Source organism: Mesoplodon bidens (genome assembly GCF_964165515.1).
Source record: "Mesoplodon bidens genome assembly, chromosome: 6".
Classification (NCBI taxonomy): Eukaryota; Metazoa; Chordata; class Mammalia; order Artiodactyla; family Ziphiidae; genus Mesoplodon; species Mesoplodon bidens.
The window spans coordinates 1,394,173-1,413,678 of NC_138162.1; the positions used below are offsets into that span (position 1 = coordinate 1,394,173).

The 19,506-nt window shown below is 60.7% G+C and overlaps 1 protein-coding gene across 1 annotated transcript in view; it reads left to right on the forward strand.

The window, feature by feature from the left end:
• NOTCH1 (notch receptor 1) overlaps positions 1-12,791 on the forward strand; it is a 47,077-nt gene extending 34,286 nt beyond the window's left edge. The window contains exons 20-34 of the mRNA XM_081236898.1: positions 439-592; positions 721-905; positions 1,360-1,492; positions 1,658-1,915; positions 1,990-2,102; positions 2,812-3,383; positions 3,601-3,996; positions 4,583-4,731; positions 5,462-5,678; positions 5,836-5,923; positions 6,023-6,188; positions 6,787-7,082; positions 8,098-8,245; positions 8,327-8,424; positions 9,695-12,791. Coding sequence (XP_081093024.1) covers positions 439-592; positions 721-905; positions 1,360-1,492; positions 1,658-1,915; positions 1,990-2,102; positions 2,812-3,383; positions 3,601-3,996; positions 4,583-4,731; positions 5,462-5,678; positions 5,836-5,923; positions 6,023-6,188; positions 6,787-7,082; positions 8,098-8,245; positions 8,327-8,424; positions 9,695-11,137 — 4,416 coding nt within the window. The 3' untranslated portion in view covers positions 11,138-12,791. The remainder of the gene's footprint in view (positions 1-438; positions 593-720; positions 906-1,359; positions 1,493-1,657; positions 1,916-1,989; positions 2,103-2,811; positions 3,384-3,600; positions 3,997-4,582; positions 4,732-5,461; positions 5,679-5,835; positions 5,924-6,022; positions 6,189-6,786; positions 7,083-8,097; positions 8,246-8,326; positions 8,425-9,694) is intronic.
• Positions 12,792-19,506: the final 6,715 nt, after the last annotated feature.

Genomic DNA, 19,506 nt, shown 5'->3' on the forward strand with positions numbered 1-19,506 from the left:
GTTTACTTCTTAAGAAAAAGCTTCCTTCAGGGAAAGGCAGCTGGGAATTCCCTGGCTGTCCAGTGGTTAGGACTCCGCACTTTCACTGCGAAGGGCGTGAGTTCAATCCCCGGTTGGGGAACTAAGATCCCGTAAGGTGCGTGGCGTGCCCCCTCCCCCCACCAAAGAAAAGGAAAGGCAGCTGGTGGTCCGGACTCACCGAGGGCCCAGAACAAGAGAGAGACCCGCCCCCCAGCCCCTGGCGGTTCCCCAGCCCCTGGCGGTTCCTGAGCAGGGGCGCCCGTGGACCTCGGGGTCCATGTCTATAGGATGGGGTCACGAGCCACCTTGGGTGAGAGGTTCTCTGGCGCGTGTGTGTCCCCCTGCCAGGTGGGATGGGCCCCTTGGGAGTTGGCGGGTGGGGGCGTTGCGAGCGAGGCTGCCCCCTGCCGTCCCCAGAACCTTGTGCGCTGGTGTGACTCCTCACCCTGCAAGAATGGCGGCAGGTGCTGGCAGACCAACGCCTTGTACCGCTGTGAGTGCCACAGCGGCTGGACTGGCCTCTACTGCGACGTGCCCAGCGTCTCCTGTGAGGTGGCCGCATGGCAGCAAGGTAACCGGCCGTGTCCCGACCTGGCCCGGGCTTCCCCACAGCCACCGGGCGTCTGTCCTCTGAGGTCAGGAGGTTTGCTGTCCGGAGGGGAGCCCGGCCTCACGCTGCGTCCACCTCGCCCCCCGCAGGCATCAACGTTACCCACCTGTGCCGGAACGGAGGGCTGTGCGTGAACGTGGGCAACACGCACCACTGCCACTGCCAAGCGGGCTACACGGGCAGCTACTGCGAGGACCAGGTGGACGAGTGCTCACCCAGCCCCTGCCAGAACGGGGCCACTTGCACCGACTACCCTGGTGGCTACTCCTGCGAGGTGGGGACCCGTCCCTGGTGAGGGTGCGCGTGTCTGGTATGAGTGTCGTCGAGGGCTGGGCCCTGGGCTGGGAGCCGGTGCAGCAGGGAAGACCAAGCCCATAGACGTGTACAACTTTCAGTCTTATTAAGGGAGGGCTCGGTAATCAGGAAAGACTGCCTGGAGGAGTTGTCCTGGGGGGGGCACCTGGAAGAGGAAATGGGGCGGGGTTTCCCCTCCCCCAGATTTGCCCAAGGCCCCCACCTCTATGCTAGGGAACCGGGTGTAATACCCACCTTGGCCAGTAAACTGCAGCTTACCGGGGCCCTTCCCGGGGTCTCCATCTGTGTCCGCCAAGTGGGAGGAACCCCTAGCTTCGCTGGGCAAGAGGGCAACTCGTGGGCCCCATCAGCCTGCACAGGGAGTTGGGGGGCTCACTGAGCCACAGGCCCGCCCCCTCGCTGTCCCCCTGCAGTGCGTGGCTGGCTACCACGGGGTGAACTGCTCCGAGGAGGTCAACGAGTGTCTGTCCCAGCCGTGCCGGAACGGGGGCACCTGCATCGATCTCACCAACACCTACAAGTGCTCCTGCCCCCGGGGCACACAGGGTAGGCAACGCCACACCCGGGGAGGGAGCGTGTGGGCCCGTGGCCGGCGTCCATATCCTGGGCGTCTGGGCTCCTTGGTCCTGACCACTGGCCGAGGGGCGCACCTGTGAGAGGAGCGGGGCCAGCGAGCAGCCGCACGGGGTCTGACGGTGCCTGGGCCTGCAGGCGTGCACTGCGAGATCAACGTGGACGACTGCAACCCCCCCATCGATCCCGTGTCCCGGGGCCCCAAGTGCTTTAACAACGGCACCTGCGTGGACCAGGTGGGCGGCTACAGCTGCACCTGCCCGCCCGGCTTCGTGGGCGAGCGCTGTGAGGGTGATGTCAACGAGTGCCTGTCCAACCCCTGCGACGCCCGCGGCACCCAGAACTGCGTGCAGCGCATCAACGCTTTCCACTGCGAGTGCCGTGCCGGCCACACCGGTGGGTGCCGCCGGCCGGGGGCAGGGAGCGGTGCCGGGTCGGGGTCAGCCCCTCACACCTGCTCTCGTCCCCAGGGCGCCGCTGTGAGTCGGTCATCAACGGCTGCAAGGACAGGCCCTGCAAGAACGGGGGCAGCTGTGCCGTGGCCTCCAACACCGCCCGCGGGTTCATCTGCAAATGCCCAGCGGTAGGTACAGCCGAGCAGGCGATGGGAAGGGCCCTGTGCGGCCAGGAGGGCTCCCTGGTCTGAAGGTGACAGGAGTACGCGCCCGCTTGGCGCACCTGGGGTACTGAGGTGGCCAGAGAACCCCGCCTCCCCCCATCCCACACACGTGCCGGAGGACCAAGGGTGGCTTGAGTGTCTGGACTCCAGCCTCCTTGTTCCCCTCGAGACCGTGTGCTTTGTGTCAATAAACTTTATGTTTAGAGCACTTTTATAGAAAAGTCGTGCAGAAGGAGGGCTCCCACGTACCCCCCCCCACATACACCTAGTTTCCCGGTTGTCAGCAACTTGCCCTCACGTGGAACACTGTTACCGTTTACCACCAGCATCAATACATTGTTAAATGATCAGCACTGATACACCGTTAGGTCAAGTCTGCTCTCCTGTGGTGTTTGGGTCTGACACACGTGTAGTGTCACACGTCCACTGTTGCAGGATCACGTGGGTTTGTTGGTGCCCTAAAACTGCCCCACGCTCCCCCCTGTGCTCCCTCTTCCCTCACTCCCAACCCCTGGGAACCCCCGAGCGTTTTATGTCGACTTTCTTTGAAGGGTCCGGCTGCCCGGGGAAAGGGGGATGGGGGATGCAGAGACACGGCCAGGCCTGGGCGGGTCCCTGGGCGTCTGGGGAGCCGGCCCACCCCGACACCCACTGTGTGGCTCCCTCCCGGCAGGGCTTCGAGGGTGCCACGTGTGAGAACGATGCACGCAGCTGCGGCAGCCTGCGATGCCTCAACGGCGGCACCTGCATCTCGGGCCCGCGCAGCCCCACCTGCCTGTGCCTGGGCCCCTTCACCGGCCCCGAGTGCCAGTTCCCTGTCAGCAGCCCCTGCATGGGTGGCAACCCCTGCTACAACCAGGGCAGCTGCGAGCCCACGTCCGAGAGCCCCTTCTACCGCTGCCTGTGCCCCGCCAAGTTCAACGGGCTCTTGTGCCACATCCTGGACTACAGCTTCGGCGGTGGCGTGGGCCTTGACATCCCCCCACCGCAGATCGAGGAGGCCTGCGAGCTCCCCGGCTGCCGCGAGGAGGCCGGCAACAAGGTCTGCAGCCTTCAGTGCAACAACCACGCCTGCGGCTGGGACGGCGGCGACTGCTCCCTCAACTTCAACGACCCCTGGCAGAACTGCACTCAGTCCCTGCAGTGCTGGAAGTACTTCAGCAACGGCCGGTGCGACAGCCAGTGCAACTCGGCCGGCTGCCTCTTCGACGGCTTCGATTGCCAGCGCGCAGAAGGCCAGTGCAAGTAAGGCCCACGGGGACGGCCGCTCTGCGCCGCGGGGGCCCCGGGGCTCACGGGGCAGCACGAGGGAGCCGTCCGCTCGCAGGCAGGGGGAGGGCAAGGGGCGCGGGCGGAGGAAGGACCCCGAGCTCGCGGGCAGGGCAGCGGGAGGGCAGGTGCCGGCCGAGGGTCCCCGGGGGCCCGGCGTGGAGGGAGCCCTGAGCGTGCCTTGTGCCCACAGCCCCCTGTACGACCAGTACTGCAAGGACCACTTCAGGGACGGGCACTGCGACCAGGGCTGCAACAGCGCCGAGTGCGAGTGGGATGGGCTGGACTGCGCGGAGCACGTGCCCGAGCGGCTGGCGGCCGGCACGCTGGTGCTGGTGGTGCTGATGCCGCCCGAGCAGCTGCGCAACCACTCCCTGCACTTCCTGCGTGAGCTCAGCCGCCTGCTGCACACGAACGTGGTCTTCAAGCGTGATGCCAGCGGCCAGCAGATGATCTTCCCCTACTACGGCCGTGAGGAGGAGCTGCACAAGCACCCCATCAGGCGCTCTGTGGATGGCGGGGCCTCGCTGCTCCCGGGCAGCGGGGTCGGGCGCCGGCGCAGGGAGCTGGACCCCATGGACATCCGCGGGTGAGTGCGCTCCCGCGGGGCCCCTCCCACCCCCGCAGGCCAGGCCCTCCCTGACCGTCAGGGCCCCCCCAACCCTGGAGCATCAGCGCTCTTCCCACTACATGGTGAAAGAGGCCCAGGACTTACGGGGCCTGTGAGGGATGAGGGGCAGAGACAGCATTCTCCCCGGGGCTCTTCACCCCCTGGCCCACGCCCTGGAGCCTGGGGTCAGCTCTCGGGGGAGGATCAGGCTCCTGACATCTCTTTCCTTCCGAGATGAGGAACAGGGATGCTCGCGGCACCCAGGGGAGCCCCAGGGCCGGGGTTGGGGCGAGAGCTCTCTGGGGAGTGTCTGAGGAGCAGCCACGTGTGCCCTGCTGGGGCTGACATGGTGGGCGGGCAGGGGCGCCGGCCACCTCCAGGGTTGCTCCTGTCCAGACCCAGCTCCCCGCCGCCCCAGGCTGCCCCCTCGGGTTCTGGGAGTGCCTCTGCCCCCGCCCATCAGGGTGATGCCACAGGGGCCAGAGCTGGTCCCTGGAGGCAGTGGGTTGGGTGGGCGCAGGGAGGAGGCTGGGGTCCGAGCCCCCTGACCCTGGTGCGCCCCCAGGTCCATCGTCTACCTGGAGATCGACAACCGGCAGTGCGTCCAGTCGTCCTCGCAGTGCTTCCAGAGCGCCACGGACGTGGCCGCCTTCCTGGGCGCGCTCGCCTCGCTGGGCAGCCTCAACATCCCCTACAAGATCGAGGCCGTGCAGAGTGAGTGGCCCGCCCTGCTCGCCCAGCCACACTCCCTCGGGAGCGTTTGCGTGTCCTGGGCGGGGTCCGCCTGGGAGGGGCCGTCTCCCGGCTCCCCTCCACGGTGCGCACGTTCTTCGTGCCATTCGCCACCCACGGGGGTGTCACGCCATCCAGGGTTCCGGGAGCGCTCTGCTGGCATTTTCCGCCCCGTACTCTCTGCCTCCCTGCAGTGACAGCTGTCAGCGAGGCTGGCCCAGGGGAACCAGCACATCCACCAGAAAGTGGGAGCCTTTTTCTCGCCCCACCCCTTCCTCCTGATTTTTCTTTGTTGGGTATTATTTCAAAATCATTACAGCTTTTTTAAAAAAAAAAAAAAAGGAGAGAGAGAGAAAAGAATTGATCGGTGTCATGTGAAGTGTTGAAGTTTGTATCTCGAAAATCCCCCTAAATCCTTTGTCTTAACAGCTCAATGCAAGTGCAGTGATTTGAAGTTGGCTAATCCTTCTCCCTTAAAGGAGAAAAAAGTCAAAGCCGTCTCCAGATAGCCGGCTGGTGCAGGAGAGAATTTAGCGATAGTTTGCAATTCTGATTAATCGCGTAGAAAATGACCTTATTTTGGGGGGCGGGATGGAGGAGAGTGGGCGAGGAGGCGCCCGGCCGTGGAGCCAGTGCGCTGCCCCCAGCCGCCAGCCTGCCTGGTAGCTCGGCCTGATGTCCGGGCGCCCGCCCGCGGCCCCCGTGCCCGCAGGTGAGACGGTGGAGCCGCCCCCACCCCCGCCGCTGCACTTCATGTACGTGGCCGTGGTGGCCTTCGCGCTGCTCTTCTTCGTGGGCTGCGGGGTGCTGCTCTCGCGGAAGCGCCGGCGGCAGCATGGCCAGCTCTGGTTCCCCGAGGGCTTCAAGGTGTCGGAGGCCAGCAAGAAGAAGCGGCGGGAGCCCCTCGGCGAGGACTCCGTGGGCCTCAAGTTAGTGGACGTGGCCGCGGCATCCGGGGGACTTGCGGGAGGCGGGGCTGCCCCCTGTGGACCCACGGGCCCCACCTCGGACGCCAGGCGCGGGCAGGGCGCCGGGGGTCTCCCGGGAGCCCCGCTCAGTCCCGCCTCCCCACCCCCTCACCCCCAGGCCCCTGAAGAATGCCTCGGACGGCGCCCTCATGGACGACAGCCAGAACGAGTGGGGCGAGGAGGGCCTGGAAGCCAAGAAGTTCCGGGTGAGTCGGGGCTCCAGGGCCCCGCCCCCGCCCCCGCCCCCGCCCCTCACCCCTCCCGGCCTCTTAGGACGTGGCCCTCTGTGCGACCCTCTTCCTTAGTTCGAGGAGCCCGTGGTCCTTCCCGACCTGGATGACCAGACAGACCACCGGCAGTGGACCCAGCAGCACCTGGACGCCGCTGACCTCCGCGTGTCCGCCATGGCTCCCACGCCACCCCAGGGCGAGGCCGACACCGACTGCATGGACGTCAATGTCCGCGGGCCGGGTAGGTGCCGCCGGCCCCCCGCACCACCCTCCGGGGCTCCACCCTGGGGCACCTGGCCGCTTCGGGCAGCCTGCTCTTCCCTGACCTCGTGACCCGCCTGCCCCCCTCCCCTGAGCCCTCGGGGTCAGTACCTGGAAGCTCAGCTTTGGGGGGATGAGACCTTGGAGCGGGTGGGGACCCCGGGGAGTCGCTCAGCCTCCTCGCTGGCTCCCGCCTTGGGGTGACGGTCTCAAAACTCACTCCGCCTTCCGAGTTAATTTCTTGATCCGAAGCGCTTCTTTTGAGACACCCAAGGTGTTGGTTTCCTAACCACCCATTTCTTACGCGGTCTCTCTCCTGGGTGGGCTGTTGGTGAAGGTCTCGGGCAGGTCAGGGAGCGGAGCGGACGGCGTCTCTGTCGCCCACCAGCCCGCTGGAGCTGGACTTGGCTCTGCCCTCGGGGAGCCTGGATGGGCTGCGTTGGCCCCAGGCAGGGTGGCCTCCGTGGGCCGCGTGTCCACAGGGCTGCCTGCCCACTGCGCACAGTTGTCACAGTCCCCGAGCAGCTGCTGGGGGCCGGCCTTCCTGACCAGGCCCCGCCCCTGTCCCGCCCCTGCAGACGGCTTCACGCCCCTCATGATAGCCTCCTGCAGTGGAGGGGGCCTGGAGATGGGCAAGAGCGAGGAGGAGGAGGACGCGCCCGCGGTCATCTCAGACTTCATCTACCAGGGCGCCAGCCTGCACAACCAGACGGACCGCACCGGCGAGACCGCCCTGCACCTGGCTGCCCGCTACTCGCGCTCCGACGCGGCCAAGCGCCTGCTGGAGGCCGGCGCTGACGCCAACATCCAGGACAACATGGGACGCACCCCTCTGCACGCGGCCGTGGCTGCGGACGCGCAGGGTGTCTTTCAGGTGGGCAGCCGTGCCCACGCCCTTCTGCTAGCTTGCGCCCGCCTTCCCTCCTCGCGGGCGGCCCCAGAGCCCTCATTCCAAGCGTGGCCAGAGCAGGGGCAGCTGGTGTCTCCCCCGCTTCCCCATCTCGAGCCTTTGCACCCTGAAGGGGGCCCGAGGCCGGGGAGAGCATCAAAGCCCTGTGTCGTCCTCGCGGGGGAGCCCGGCTAGCCGCGGTCCAGCAGGAGGCCGTGGGGACCTGCAGGAAGCAGGGCCTCCTCGCCTTCACCCAAGACAGGCTCCGTCCCCTGCGTCTGCCCCTCCCGCCCTGGCCCTCCCTCCCTGCTTTGGCTGGAGGCGTCGCCTCTGGCGGTGGGGAGAAGGGCTGGAGGCTGCTGTTTGCTGCCTGCAAACTGGGGGCTCTGGCCTTGCTGGGGGTCTCAGGACCAGGGTGGATTAGGGACTTGGATGCCTGGGCCTCTGGGGAGTGTCTCTGGCAGAGGGTGCTTTGAAAGCCGCCGGCTTGTCCCCCTGCCACAGACCAACCAGGCTCTGGGCAGTGCTGCTCTGCACAGATGGGCAGGTAAATAGGGCACAGACGGGGGTTTTAATTTAGTAATTTTTGACGTGTTGTCTTTCTATGGAAGTAAGAGATCAAGGACGATTTAAATGAGCCCCTGGAGGCAGGCCCTGGCGAGTTTGCTCTGGCAGCCTCTCTGGCGCTTAGAGACATAAATTCCCACGGGCGCTTGTTTCACAGGAGTTAGGCCCGTCCCGCACATGGCTTGGTCCCCAGCTCCCTTCACCCACCAGCAAACAGTGACCGTCCTTCTCACGGGTGCTCTGGCCCCGGCCCCTCTAGCGGTGGCTGGTGGTTCCCCCCCGCGCCCCAACTCCATGGCCGTCCAGTCTCGCTGGGGCCACTTAGACCCCAGGAAGGGCTGCTTCCACATCAGGGATCGGATCCCAAGCATTTGTCCCAGGTGGGGGCCTCGCGCTCACACTGGCCAAGCCTGAGACCTTCCCTGTCGCCTAGATCCTCATCCGGAACCGAGCCACGGACCTGGATGCCCGCATGCACGACGGCACAACTCCACTGATCCTGGCCGCCCGCCTGGCCGTCGAGGGCATGCTGGAGGACCTCATCAACTCCCACGCCGACGTCAACGCCGTGGACGACCTGGGTGAGCCAGGCTGCGCCCAGCCCGTGGGGGTGCCCACGGGCACCTGCTCCTCCCTAACCCGCCCTCTGCTTCCCCTGGCAGGCAAGTCCGCCCTGCACTGGGCAGCCGCGGTTAACAACGTGGAGGCCGCCGTCGTGCTGCTGAAGAACGGGGCCAACAAGGACATGCAGAACAACAAGGTGGGCCGGGCTGGCAAGTCACGTCCCCTGACACCCCTCTCTTCCGACTGGGGGACCCCCAAGCCAGTGACTTCAGCCCCTGGGCCTCAGCTCCCTAACCTGTAAAGTCCCAGGAGGACCCTCTGGCACACAGATGGGGACCCCTCAGCGAGTGCCTGTGTGTCGTCGGCTCTCCCTCCCTCCTTCCTACCGTATTTACGGGTCTCCTCTCAAGCACAGGGCATGCATCCCCGCGTAGCGAGTAAGCAGCTGCAGCTCTCCGCTCTCTGTCACTGTGACCTGGACCTCACCCCTGTCCTTGGCTGTCCCTGGGCGGAGTGGGGTGACCCAGATGGTCCACGTTGAGTCAAGAGGCTGGTGGGCGTGGGGGGCTCCATGCTGGGAGGCCCCCAGGGGTAAACGCGAGTGGCTACCTTCTCTGCCTGGACCGCCCCCTGGTCTCCCTCAGCGTTGCCACGGTCTGTGCCCTGAGGCTAAGGAGGCGCTTTCCTTCCTCCCCAACCCAGTCTGACCCCACGTCTCCTGAACTTGTCACTGGGCTCCTCTGTGTGTCCAGCCCCACCCCATACTTCACTGACCCCCGGTTGCATTTCAGACTGTCCTGGGGGAGGGGCGCAGGGGGCAGTGTTGGGCCCAGGAACTCCTGAGTCCGCGGTGGGGCAGAGACGTGATCCCACCTCCCGTTGGGGAGACTCAGCCTCGGAGACGGAGGGGCTGGCCGAAGGGACTGCCGTGGCGTGGCAGCGTCCGTGGCCGAGGTCTGTGTGTACCAGGCAGGCACCATCAGGCTTCACCCCACATACACACAGCAGCCTCGGGGGCATATGCGGCATGTCCGCTGTACAGATGAGAAAACCAAGACCCAGGGACAGAGCTAAGATGTCAGGGTCCCTGGGGGACCGTGTGGTGCCCACGGATGCACTTTAGGCATCCCCAAGCCCCTGAAATTGTGGCAGGGTTTGCGTCTGTGCAGGTTTGGAGGGAGGGGAGAGGGGCCACAGTCTGTTAGATTTCCTTTGGGGCCTATGACCCCTGGAAAGGTGAAGCTTTACTGATTTAGAATTTAGGATCCCACAGACCACCTCTGGGTGGGTCTCAGAAGATGTATTTAAGACCCTTTTTGTTAAGACGTAACAGGCCAGGTAAAGGTAGCATGCTGGGGAAGGTCGAGATGAGCTGCCCCACCCCCCGTGGCCGGGAGGAGGGGGCCAGACCGCCGGTCCCTCTGGTGACAGGTGACCTCCTCACCTGCCCCCGTCCATTCCCCCAGGAGGAGACGCCCTTGTTCCTGGCCGCCCGGGAGGGCAGCTACGAGACGGCCAAGGTGCTGCTGGACCATTTCGCCAACCGGGACATCACGGACCACATGGACCGTCTGCCCCGCGACATCGCGCAGGAGCGCATGCACCACGACATCGTGCGGCTGCTGGACGAGTACAGCCTGGTGCGCAGCCCCCCGCTGCACGGCGCGCCCACCCTGTCGCCCCCGCTCTGTTCTCCCAGCGGCTACCTGGGCAACCTCAAGCCCGCCGTGCAGGGCAAAAAGGCCCGCAAGCCCAGCACCAAGGGCCTGGCCTGCGGCGGCAAGGAGCCCAAGGACCTCAAGGCACGGAGGAAGAAGTCCCAGGACGGCAAGGGCTGCCTGCTGGACAGCTCGAGCGTGCTGTCGCCCGTGGACTCCCTGGAGTCCCCCCACGGCTACCTGTCGGATGTGGCCTCCCCGCCCCTCCTGCCCTCCCCTTTCCAGCCATCTCCCTCTATGCCCCTCAACCACCTGCCCGGGATGCCCGATGCCCACCTGGGCGTCAGCCACCTGAGTGTGGCGGCCAAGCCCGAGATGGCAGCGCTGAGTGGGGGTGGCCGGCTGGCCTTCGAGGCAGGGCCGCCACGCCTCTCCCACCTTCCTGTGGCTTCCGGCACCAGCGCGGTCCTGGGGGCTGGTGGCAGCGGGAGCTGCGGTGGGGCCGTGAATTTCACCGTGGGTGGGGCCGCAGGCTTGAACGGCCAGTGCGAGTGGCTGTCCCGGCTGCAGAATGGCTTGGTGCCGAGCCAGTACAACCCGCTGCGAGGGAGCGTGGCGCCGGGCACCCTGAGCACGCAGGCCCCTGCCCTCCAGCACGGCATGGTGGGCCCGCTGCACGGAGGCCTGTCTGCCACCGCCCTGTCCCAGATGATGAGCTACCAGGCCCTGCCCAACACGCGGCTGGCCGCCCAGCCTCACCTGGTGCAGCCTCAGCAGCAACAGCAGAACTTACAGATGCAGCCACCAAACATGCAGCCGCAGGCACCGCAGCCACACCTCAGCGTGGGCTCGGCCACCAGTGGCCACATGGGCCGGAGCTTCCTGGCGGGGGAGCTGAGCCAGGCGGACGTGCAGCCCCTGGGCCCCGGCAGCCTGGCGGCACACACCGTCCTGACGCAGGACAGCCAGGTCCTGCCCACGTCGCTGCCGGCCGCGCTGGCCCCGCCCATGACCACCGCCCAGTTCCTGACGCCCCCCTCCCAGCACAGCTACTCCTCCCCCGTGGACAACACCCCCAGCCACCAGCTGCAGGTGCCCGAGCACCCCTTCCTCACCCCGTCCCCAGAGTCCCCCGACCAGTGGTCCAGCTCATCGCCACACTCCAACATCTCCGACTGGTCCGAGGGCATCTCCAGCCCGCCCACCAGCATGCCGTCCCAGATCGCCCACGTTCCTGAGGCCTTTAAATAAACAGCCGGCTGCCCCCAGGGACCCTGTGCTTCCTTTCCCAAGCCCTGCTGGACGTTCGCGTGCGCTCCGTGGATGTCGGGGCCGACCAAAGGAGCTTTTTTTCAAAAAATGTGTCTTTATACAAAATAAGAGGACAAGGATTTTTAATTTTTTTTTCAGTATTTATTTATGTACTTTTATTTTACCTGGAAACACTGTCTTTTTATTTATATGTACTGTTTTGTATATCACCAGGTAGCAACTTTTATCTGCTCCAAGAAAATAAACTAGTTCTCAATCGTGATTTCCCTGCTTAGGATAAAGATTCCTAGGTGTTTGTAAAATATAAACAAAGATTCATGATTTCCAAATGCCATTTATTTATTGATTTCCCTTTTTTTTTTTTTTTTTAATCCGAAAAGAAATGTCAGAGAAGGGAGGTTTTTGAGCCAGCATTGTTCAAAGAGCTCCCGGGGTGCCTGGGCCTGCTGCCGTTTCCCCAGAGAGCCCCCTCACCCCTCCTCCAAAGCCGGACCACTCCCCGACCCCCGCTCCCAGGACCACCTGCGTTTTGCGAGAAGACGCATCTAGAGATAGAAAAGCAGACCCTTTACTCCTTTGGCACATGGGTTAATTTGCATCTAAAATAGGAAAGTAACGTGAAATGATGTGGTTTATGCGTTTTGGTATTCTTTTAAATGACTTTTTTAAAACATGCTTTTAAAAATGTGTTCTTGGGGTATACCAAGGGTACATTTCATGGTACCAATCATGAATCTTTGTTTCGGGTTCAGTGTTATGTAGTTGTTCGTTGGTCTTGTGAGTTCTTGTTCTTTCTGGAGGCTCCCAGGCCCCCCCGCCACTGATATTTAAGCATCGTGCGGAGTGAGAAGTCAGAGGTGTGGTACCCACCTTGGACCCCACGTTGGGGAGGCCTACCCCTATCTGGGGAAAGACACTGCCTGGGCCACCCCGTTGGAGGCGTCTCAACTTGAACTGCGTCTCCCAGGTTCAGCGAAAGATGGACTGGTGCTCCTGGGGCCCGAGCGCTGATGGGCCCTGTTTTTATAGGAGACTTGGAAGAACATGGTTGTGTGCAGCCTCACTGCTCAGAGACCCTCATACCAGGGCCCGGCGAGGCTCAGTGTGGCGCTTGGGGCACCGGGAGCCTGCTTGCGGGCCACCCCTCCCGGTTCGGGGGGGGCATGTGCCCGGGGGAGGGAGCAGATTCTTATATTATCAAGTATAAGCCTGTGGCAGAGTAAATGTCTGTAAATACATTTCTAAAGGGGGATTTTGTTTAAGAAATCTGATTGAACAAATCTGTCAGGGGTCATGTTGGTAAGGGATGTCAGAACCCAGGCCCCACGACCTGACCTGCAGCTGCCGAGCCGTAGCTCCTGAGAGCAAAGCCAGGGAGGGTCCTGCTGCCCACCGTGCTCGGGCAGCTGCTCGGGCCTCGCCGGGCACAATGTTGGGCCACCCCTAGTGGGCATGACCAGACACTTCCTAAGATGTTGCTTCTTACTGTGTTTTATAAAATAGAGTGTAGTTTACATGAAAAGGAAACTTTTTAAAAAAGTTATCTACATGCAAAACTGCAGGTGATGAAAATGATGTATTTTTTTTCATCTTTTTTGTTAGCTAATTTGCAATAAAAATGATTCTGATGGTCGTCCAGATTTTGCTAAACTTGGCTGTGGTGCTGGCTTGCTTTCTGAGAGCGAGGAAGAGCAGGGCACTCTGCTCTGAAGTACCTCCTGACGGGAGAGCGGTGGTGAGACCGCCCAGCCCTGGCCCGTGTCACTCTGTCCGCTTGGAAGGTGTCCAGTGTCCCTGTCTACCACGGGGAGGCAGACATCCCACAGGGAGCTGGGCACATACAGCCCGACACCAGGCTCCGGGCTCTCCCATCTGTCTGGGCCACGGAGGGCGAGGCACCACTGACCAGCCTGGGGACCAGGCCCGGGGCCGCTGCAGGAAAGAGGGGCACAGGGAGGGGCCGGGAGGCCACGGGAAGGAGTCCAGACCCTAGCGTGAGGTCAGAGGGAGCCACAGGAACATACGAGCAGGGGCACCATGGGGGTGACCCCAAGCGGTGCAGGCTGGGCAGAACCATTGGCTTAGGAATCCTGAGTTGGGCCATCAGATGCCCACATGGGCCTCTCCTCGTCCCTCCTGCCTGTGCCCCTCCTCCCACCTGGCCTGGGCCCTCCTCTCACCTGGCCCCACCTCTTCTCTACCTGGCCCCGCCCCCAGGCCAGTGGCTTCAAACCAGATTTTGTTTTAATGAAAAAAATTTTTTTTAAACTTTATTTATCTTTTGTCTGTGTTGGGTCTTTGTTGCTGTGCATGGGCTTTCTGTAGTTGTGGAGAGCGGGGGCTACTCTTCGTTGCGGTGTGTGGGCTTTTCATTGCGGTGGCTTCTCTTGCAGCGGAGCATGGGCTCTAGGCGCGTGGGCTTCAGTAGTTGTGGTGCACGGGCTCAGTTGCTCCGCGGCATGTGGGATCTTCCTGGACCAGGGATCGAACCAGTGTCCCCTGTATTGGCGGGAGGATTCTTAACCACTCTGCCACCAGGGAAGTCCCCAAACCAGAATAACAGAGAGTCCGGTGACCCCCTTCCACTACAAAGTGCCGCCTGCCCCTGGGCCTGGCCTATCCAGGCACAAAGGTGAACCCAAGATTTCCTCACTGAGTTCAGATGCTTCGTTCCTGGGACAGGAGGTTCTGGGAAGTGGAATATGGCAAATGGCTGAATTTTCATGTTCGGGGGGCGGTACTCAGCCTGAATTCTGCCCAAAGAACACCCACACCGCAAAATTACACTCCTAGGTGTACACTTGAGAAAAGTGAAAACAGACTCACACAAGTGCCATCTACACACGTGCTCACAGCAGCCAAGAGGTAGGAACAACCCAAATGCCCATCAGCTGCCAAATGGATGAACCAAATGTAGTAGGCCCACACTGTGACGGTTAATTTTATGTGTCAGCTTGGCTGGGGGGCCATTTGGCCAAACGTGAGGGTGTTTCTGGATGAGGTTAGCACTGGAATCTGTGGGCTGAGTAAAGCAGACACCCCCCCGCCATGCGGGTGGGTCTCACCCAATCAGGTGAAGACTTGAATAGAATGAAAAGGTTGAGTAAGAGGGCCGCCCTCCTGCCGACCACTAGAGCTGGGACATCAGTCCTTTCCTGCCTTCGGATTTGCACTGAAGCATCAGCACCCATGGTCTCGAGCTGCTGACCCCAGATCTGGGGACTTTGGAGCCCCCAGATCGTGTGAGTCAATTCTTTGTAATCAGTTTCTTTATGTATTGATACATCCTGTTGGCTCTGTTTCTCTGGAGAACCCAGACTAAATACACATATGATGGAATATTATTCAGCCAGGAAAAAGAATGAAGCTACCGACACCTGCTACAGCCCAGCTGAAACTCAGAAACATCACGCTGAGCAAAAGAAGCCAGATGCTAGAGGCCACACACTGTATGGCTGCATTTGTATGGAACATGCAGACTAGGTAAACCCATAGAGGCAGCAATGCAGATGAGTGGTTCTCAGGGCTGAGGGCAGTGGGGGATGGGAGGCGACTGCCCAGTGGGGCTGGGCTGTTACGTTGGGTGATGAAACGCTTTGGAACTTGATAAAGGTGGTGGTTGCACATTTTTTTTTTTTTTTTTTTTTTTCTTTCTGCGGTATGCGGGCCTCTCACTCTTGTGGCCTCTCCCGTTGCGGAGCACAGGCTCCGGATGCGCAGGCCCAGCGGCCATAGCTCACGGGCCCAGCCGCTCCGCGGCATATGGGATCCTCCCAGACCGGGGCACGAACCCGTATCCCCTGCATCGGCAGGCGGACTCTCAACCACTGCGCCACCAGGGAGGCCCGGTTGCACATTTTTAATGTATTAAATGCCACTGAATTTGCTGTAAAATGATTAATCTTATGTTCTATGAGTTTTACCTCAATCCATTTTTTTTTTTTTTTTTTGCGATACACGGGCCTCTCACTGCTGTGGCCTCTCCCGTTGCGGAGCACAGGCTCCGGACGCACAGGCTCAGCGGTCATGGCTCACGGGCCCAGCCGCTCCGCGGCATGTGGGATCTTCCCAGACCGGGGCACAAACCCGTGTCCCCTGCATCGGCAGGCGGACTCTCAATCACTGCGCCACCAGGGAAGCCCCTGGAATACCAATCAATTATTTTTTTTAAAGAAAGAACTCCTAGCAGTGTTTGAACTCCCAAGAAGTTCAATGGGGCTGTGGGATTCCCACAGATGCAGCAGGACGGGCCTCAGGGGACCCACGGGTCATGAGGAGCGCCTCTCTGCTACCCAAATCTTTGGGGCCCTCAGCAGCAAGGAGAAGGCTGCCATCTCATGTTTGAACAGGGCATGCCTGGAACCTGGCCCTGCCCATCGCTTTGCTGGCAAGGTCCTGGGGGGAGGGGCAGCTGCGGCCACAGAGCAAGGGCTCTGCCCTCCCCTGCCCGAACCTCCCCTGACCCTCAGGTATTCAGCCCTCAGCCGCCCCCAGGCTCGGAAGCACTGGCAGAGGTTCTGCAGACCCCAGGGTGCCCACCGGACGCTGAGAGGGAGTGTGCAACCCACCCGTTTGTCCCACTGGGACCTGAACCTGCTCCCGCTGCCCCGGCTCCCCTGCCGACTGGCCTCCCTCCAACTCGCCCTTCTCATCCTGGACGTACAGCCCGACTCGGCCTGCTCTGCCGGCCCCGCCTTTGAAGGACCCCCGCCTGGCCACCATGCACCTCCCAGGGAGGACACAGCCCCTCCCTCGGGGCTAAGCTCACCCAAGACCCCCCTAGCTTTTTGGGGGTCTGTCCTGGGATGAACTGTGTCCTCCCAAAAGTCATGTGTTGAAGGCCTAGCTCCCCGGACCTCAGAACGTAGCCGTGTTTGGAGATGGGTCTTTAAAGAGGTGATTAAGGCAAAGTGAGGTCGTTAGGGTGGCCCTTAGCCAATGTGACTGGTGTCCTCGTACGAAGAGGCGGTCGAGACACAGACATTCACAGAGGGAGGAGTGAAGACCCAGGGAGAGGGTGACCACCACCTAGCCCAGGAAAGAGGCCTCAGGAAGTCAACCTCGCCAACACCTTGATCTCAGCCTGCAGCCCCCAGAACTGTGAGAAATGAATTTCTTTTAAGCCACTGGCCTGTGATACCTTTTTTTTTTTGGACCACGTTGTACGCTTGTGGGATAGTAGTTCCCCGACCAGGGATCTAACCTTGGTCCCGGCAGTGAAAGGGCTGAGTCCTAAGCCCTGGACCGCCAGGGAATTCCCTGTGGTACTTGTTCTGGCAGCCCTAGCTGACTAACAGAGCATGCCTCTCAAGTGCCACATGCATGTGCACATCCCCAGCAGCCCCAGCCAGCAGGCCCTGGTGAGGCCTTGGTTCCCTCCCCCTCCTCAGCATGTCACTCCTCAGGGATCTGGAGGCTTGCACTTTTCAACATGCAAAACACATGAGGTTGACACAGAGCTGCCAACCGCAAGCCACCCTCCTGATGCTTCCTTCCCTCCTGGCTGCTTGTGGTCAGGGGCCGTTGGGGGGGCGGGACCTTCCTCAAAGCATCCAGGGTGGCTCAGAGCAGCACCGTCCAACAGAAAGGTAACGAAAGCCACATGTGCATTTCAAAGACTTTAGCAGCCACATTAAACATAAAAAGAAACCAGTGAAGTTTATTTTAATAATATAATTTAGTTAATCCAATAGATCCAAAATATTATCACCTCAGCCTGTAATCGACATAAACAGTTAATGGGATATTTTACATGCTTTTTTGGGGGGTAGGAGGGGGGAGACTGTGTCTTTGAAAGCCCATGTGCGTCCCAGGCTTACAGCACACCTCAGTTTGGACTGGTCACAGCCCCAGGTGCTTGACCAGCACACGTGCGCACAGACCCCACGTCGGACGGCACGGATTCAGACTGTCACGGTGGCCCCCCGGCACCTCTCAGCCCTGCAGGAAAGCCTGAGGCCCATCACTGGCGTGGGGTCTGCTCCACCTTGTCCCTGTGTGAGCCCCAAAGAAGGCTCTGCACCCCTCTGGCCAGAGCAGAGACGGGACCCCTGGGCGAGGAGGGACAGCATTAGGGCCCACAGATAAACAGACTGGCAGGGCTACTCCACACCAAGAAGTGAGCGGAGCGTCTCCGGCCTCCGCGCTGCTTGCGGGCCATGGGCCGCACTGGCTCTCTTCGCTGAGAAAGACTCGCTTCCAGAGAATGTCCGCGGTAAGACCGCGCTTAGCTGCGAAGCTGACGTCCACCGTGCCGCGGCTTCCGATCCCGTCACGGGCTGATGACAAATCCTTTGTGGGTCAGCCCGATCCAGAAACCACACCCAGGAGCCCTTCTGGAGCGGGGCAGAGCTGTCAGTGGACAGAGATGGAGAGCTTCCTACACTCACTTCTTGTGATGGGGCCCCGGGCACAACAGCAAAGGATTATTCTGTTAAAGTATTTCATTCAGAAACCTGAACAATGTGGTCCAGATTGACCCCAGGACAAAGGGAGACCCAGAAGCACTGTGTCCCGAAGGGTGTTTGACGGGTTTTGGGTCAGAGCATCCTTTCCTGCAGGACCTCTCAGGCTTTGAAATGATGGTGTGGACCGTGCATCTCCAGGAGGGAGCACATGCGCACTGGTTCCCAGACGGACTCACCTATCACAGATGAAGGGGCGACCTCGGCTGGACATGGGTCAGGACATGCTACTCCTAGTGACTCCATCTTCCGGATGATTCAAGAAGCCACACTGGTTGCTGCCGTGCTTCCCGATCTGCGTCCCTTGTGTCTCCACCTTCCCGGTCACAGCTGTTGCAGCGCAGGCAGGTGACTTGTCTCCGAGACTGTGTCTCAGGGGTAACGTGGGAACTGCTCTGAGCCAACCTCCTGGACTTGTGGTGGGGCCAGGACCTGTCAGGTTGCCAACGTAAAGCTCCTGGCATGAGGTAAGGACTCAGAAATGGCACGGAGTTCTACAGCTGCGTTCCCTGCGCTGCCCCGGGGAAGCGTGTGCTCGCTCAAGCCAGGCAGCAGTCTCCTTCGGGACATGTGGCCACCCCCATTCAGGACGGAACAACCCAGGCTCGACGAGGTGAGAGTCAGAGCTCCAGAAACGTTCTTTCTGTGCAACACAACAGATGCTGCGTGCGAAGGGCCTCAGAGTGACAGTGTCCACTTTTTCACACGCCCTCGAGTGTGTGGCCCTTCCTGAATCACACGGTGATGCGTTATCAATACCTATTATGAATCTGTAGTTGTGTATAGGTTCACGAGGGTCACTGCAAATCTCTGTGCAGGCACACCTCAGAGATATTGTGGGTTCAGTTCCAGACTCCTGCAATAAACTGAATATCACACTAAAGGACGTCACATGAATATTTTGGTTTCCCAGTGCATGTAAAATTTATGTTTACACTAGACTGTAGTCTATTAGGTGTGCAATAGCATTAGGTCTAAAAAACAATGTACAAACCTTAATTAAAACATACTTTATGGCTAAAAACTGCTGAGCATCCTCGGAGCTTCCAGTGAGTCATAGTAATAACAGCAAAGATTACTGACCACAGACACTGTAACAAATATAATAATAAAGAAAAAGTTTGAAATATGGCGAGAATTACCAAAATGTGACACAGAGACAGCAAGCGAGCAAACGCCATTGGAAAAACGGTGCCCATAGACGTGCTTGACACAGGGTTGCCACAAACCTTCAATTTGTAAAAAACACGCAGTATCTGTGAAGCACAATAAAATGAGGTGTGCCTGTACCAGAGCTTTTGTCACCCTGTTTTGGCATCTCTTCAATTTGAAAAACAAGTCTTGGGACTTCCCTGGTGGTCCAGTGGTTAGGACTCCACGCTTTCACTGCCAAGGGCGTGGGTTCAGTCCTTGGTCGGTGAACTAAGATCCCACACCTGGTTGGGGAACTAAGATCCCGCAAGCCGTGCCCAAAACAAGACAAACAAAATCAAAACGAGCCTTAGAAGAGTGTGTAACGTTGGGACTTCCCTGGTGGTGCAGTGGTGGAGAATCCGCCTGCCAATGCAGGGGACACGGCTTCAAGCCCTGGTCCGGGGAGATCCCACATGCCACGGAGCAACTAAGCCCGTGTGCCACAACTACTGAGCCTGCGCTCTAGAGCCCGCGAGCCACAACGACTGAGCCCACGTGCCACAGCTACTGAAGCCCATGCACCTAGAGCCCGTGCTCCGCTACAAGAGAAGCCACTGCAATGAGAAGCCTACGCACCGCAACGAAGAGTAGCCCCCGCTACAACTAGAGAAAGTCCACATGCAGCAACGAAGACCCAACGCAGCCAAAAATAAATAAATAAATTTTACAAAAAAGAAAGAGAAAAATGTG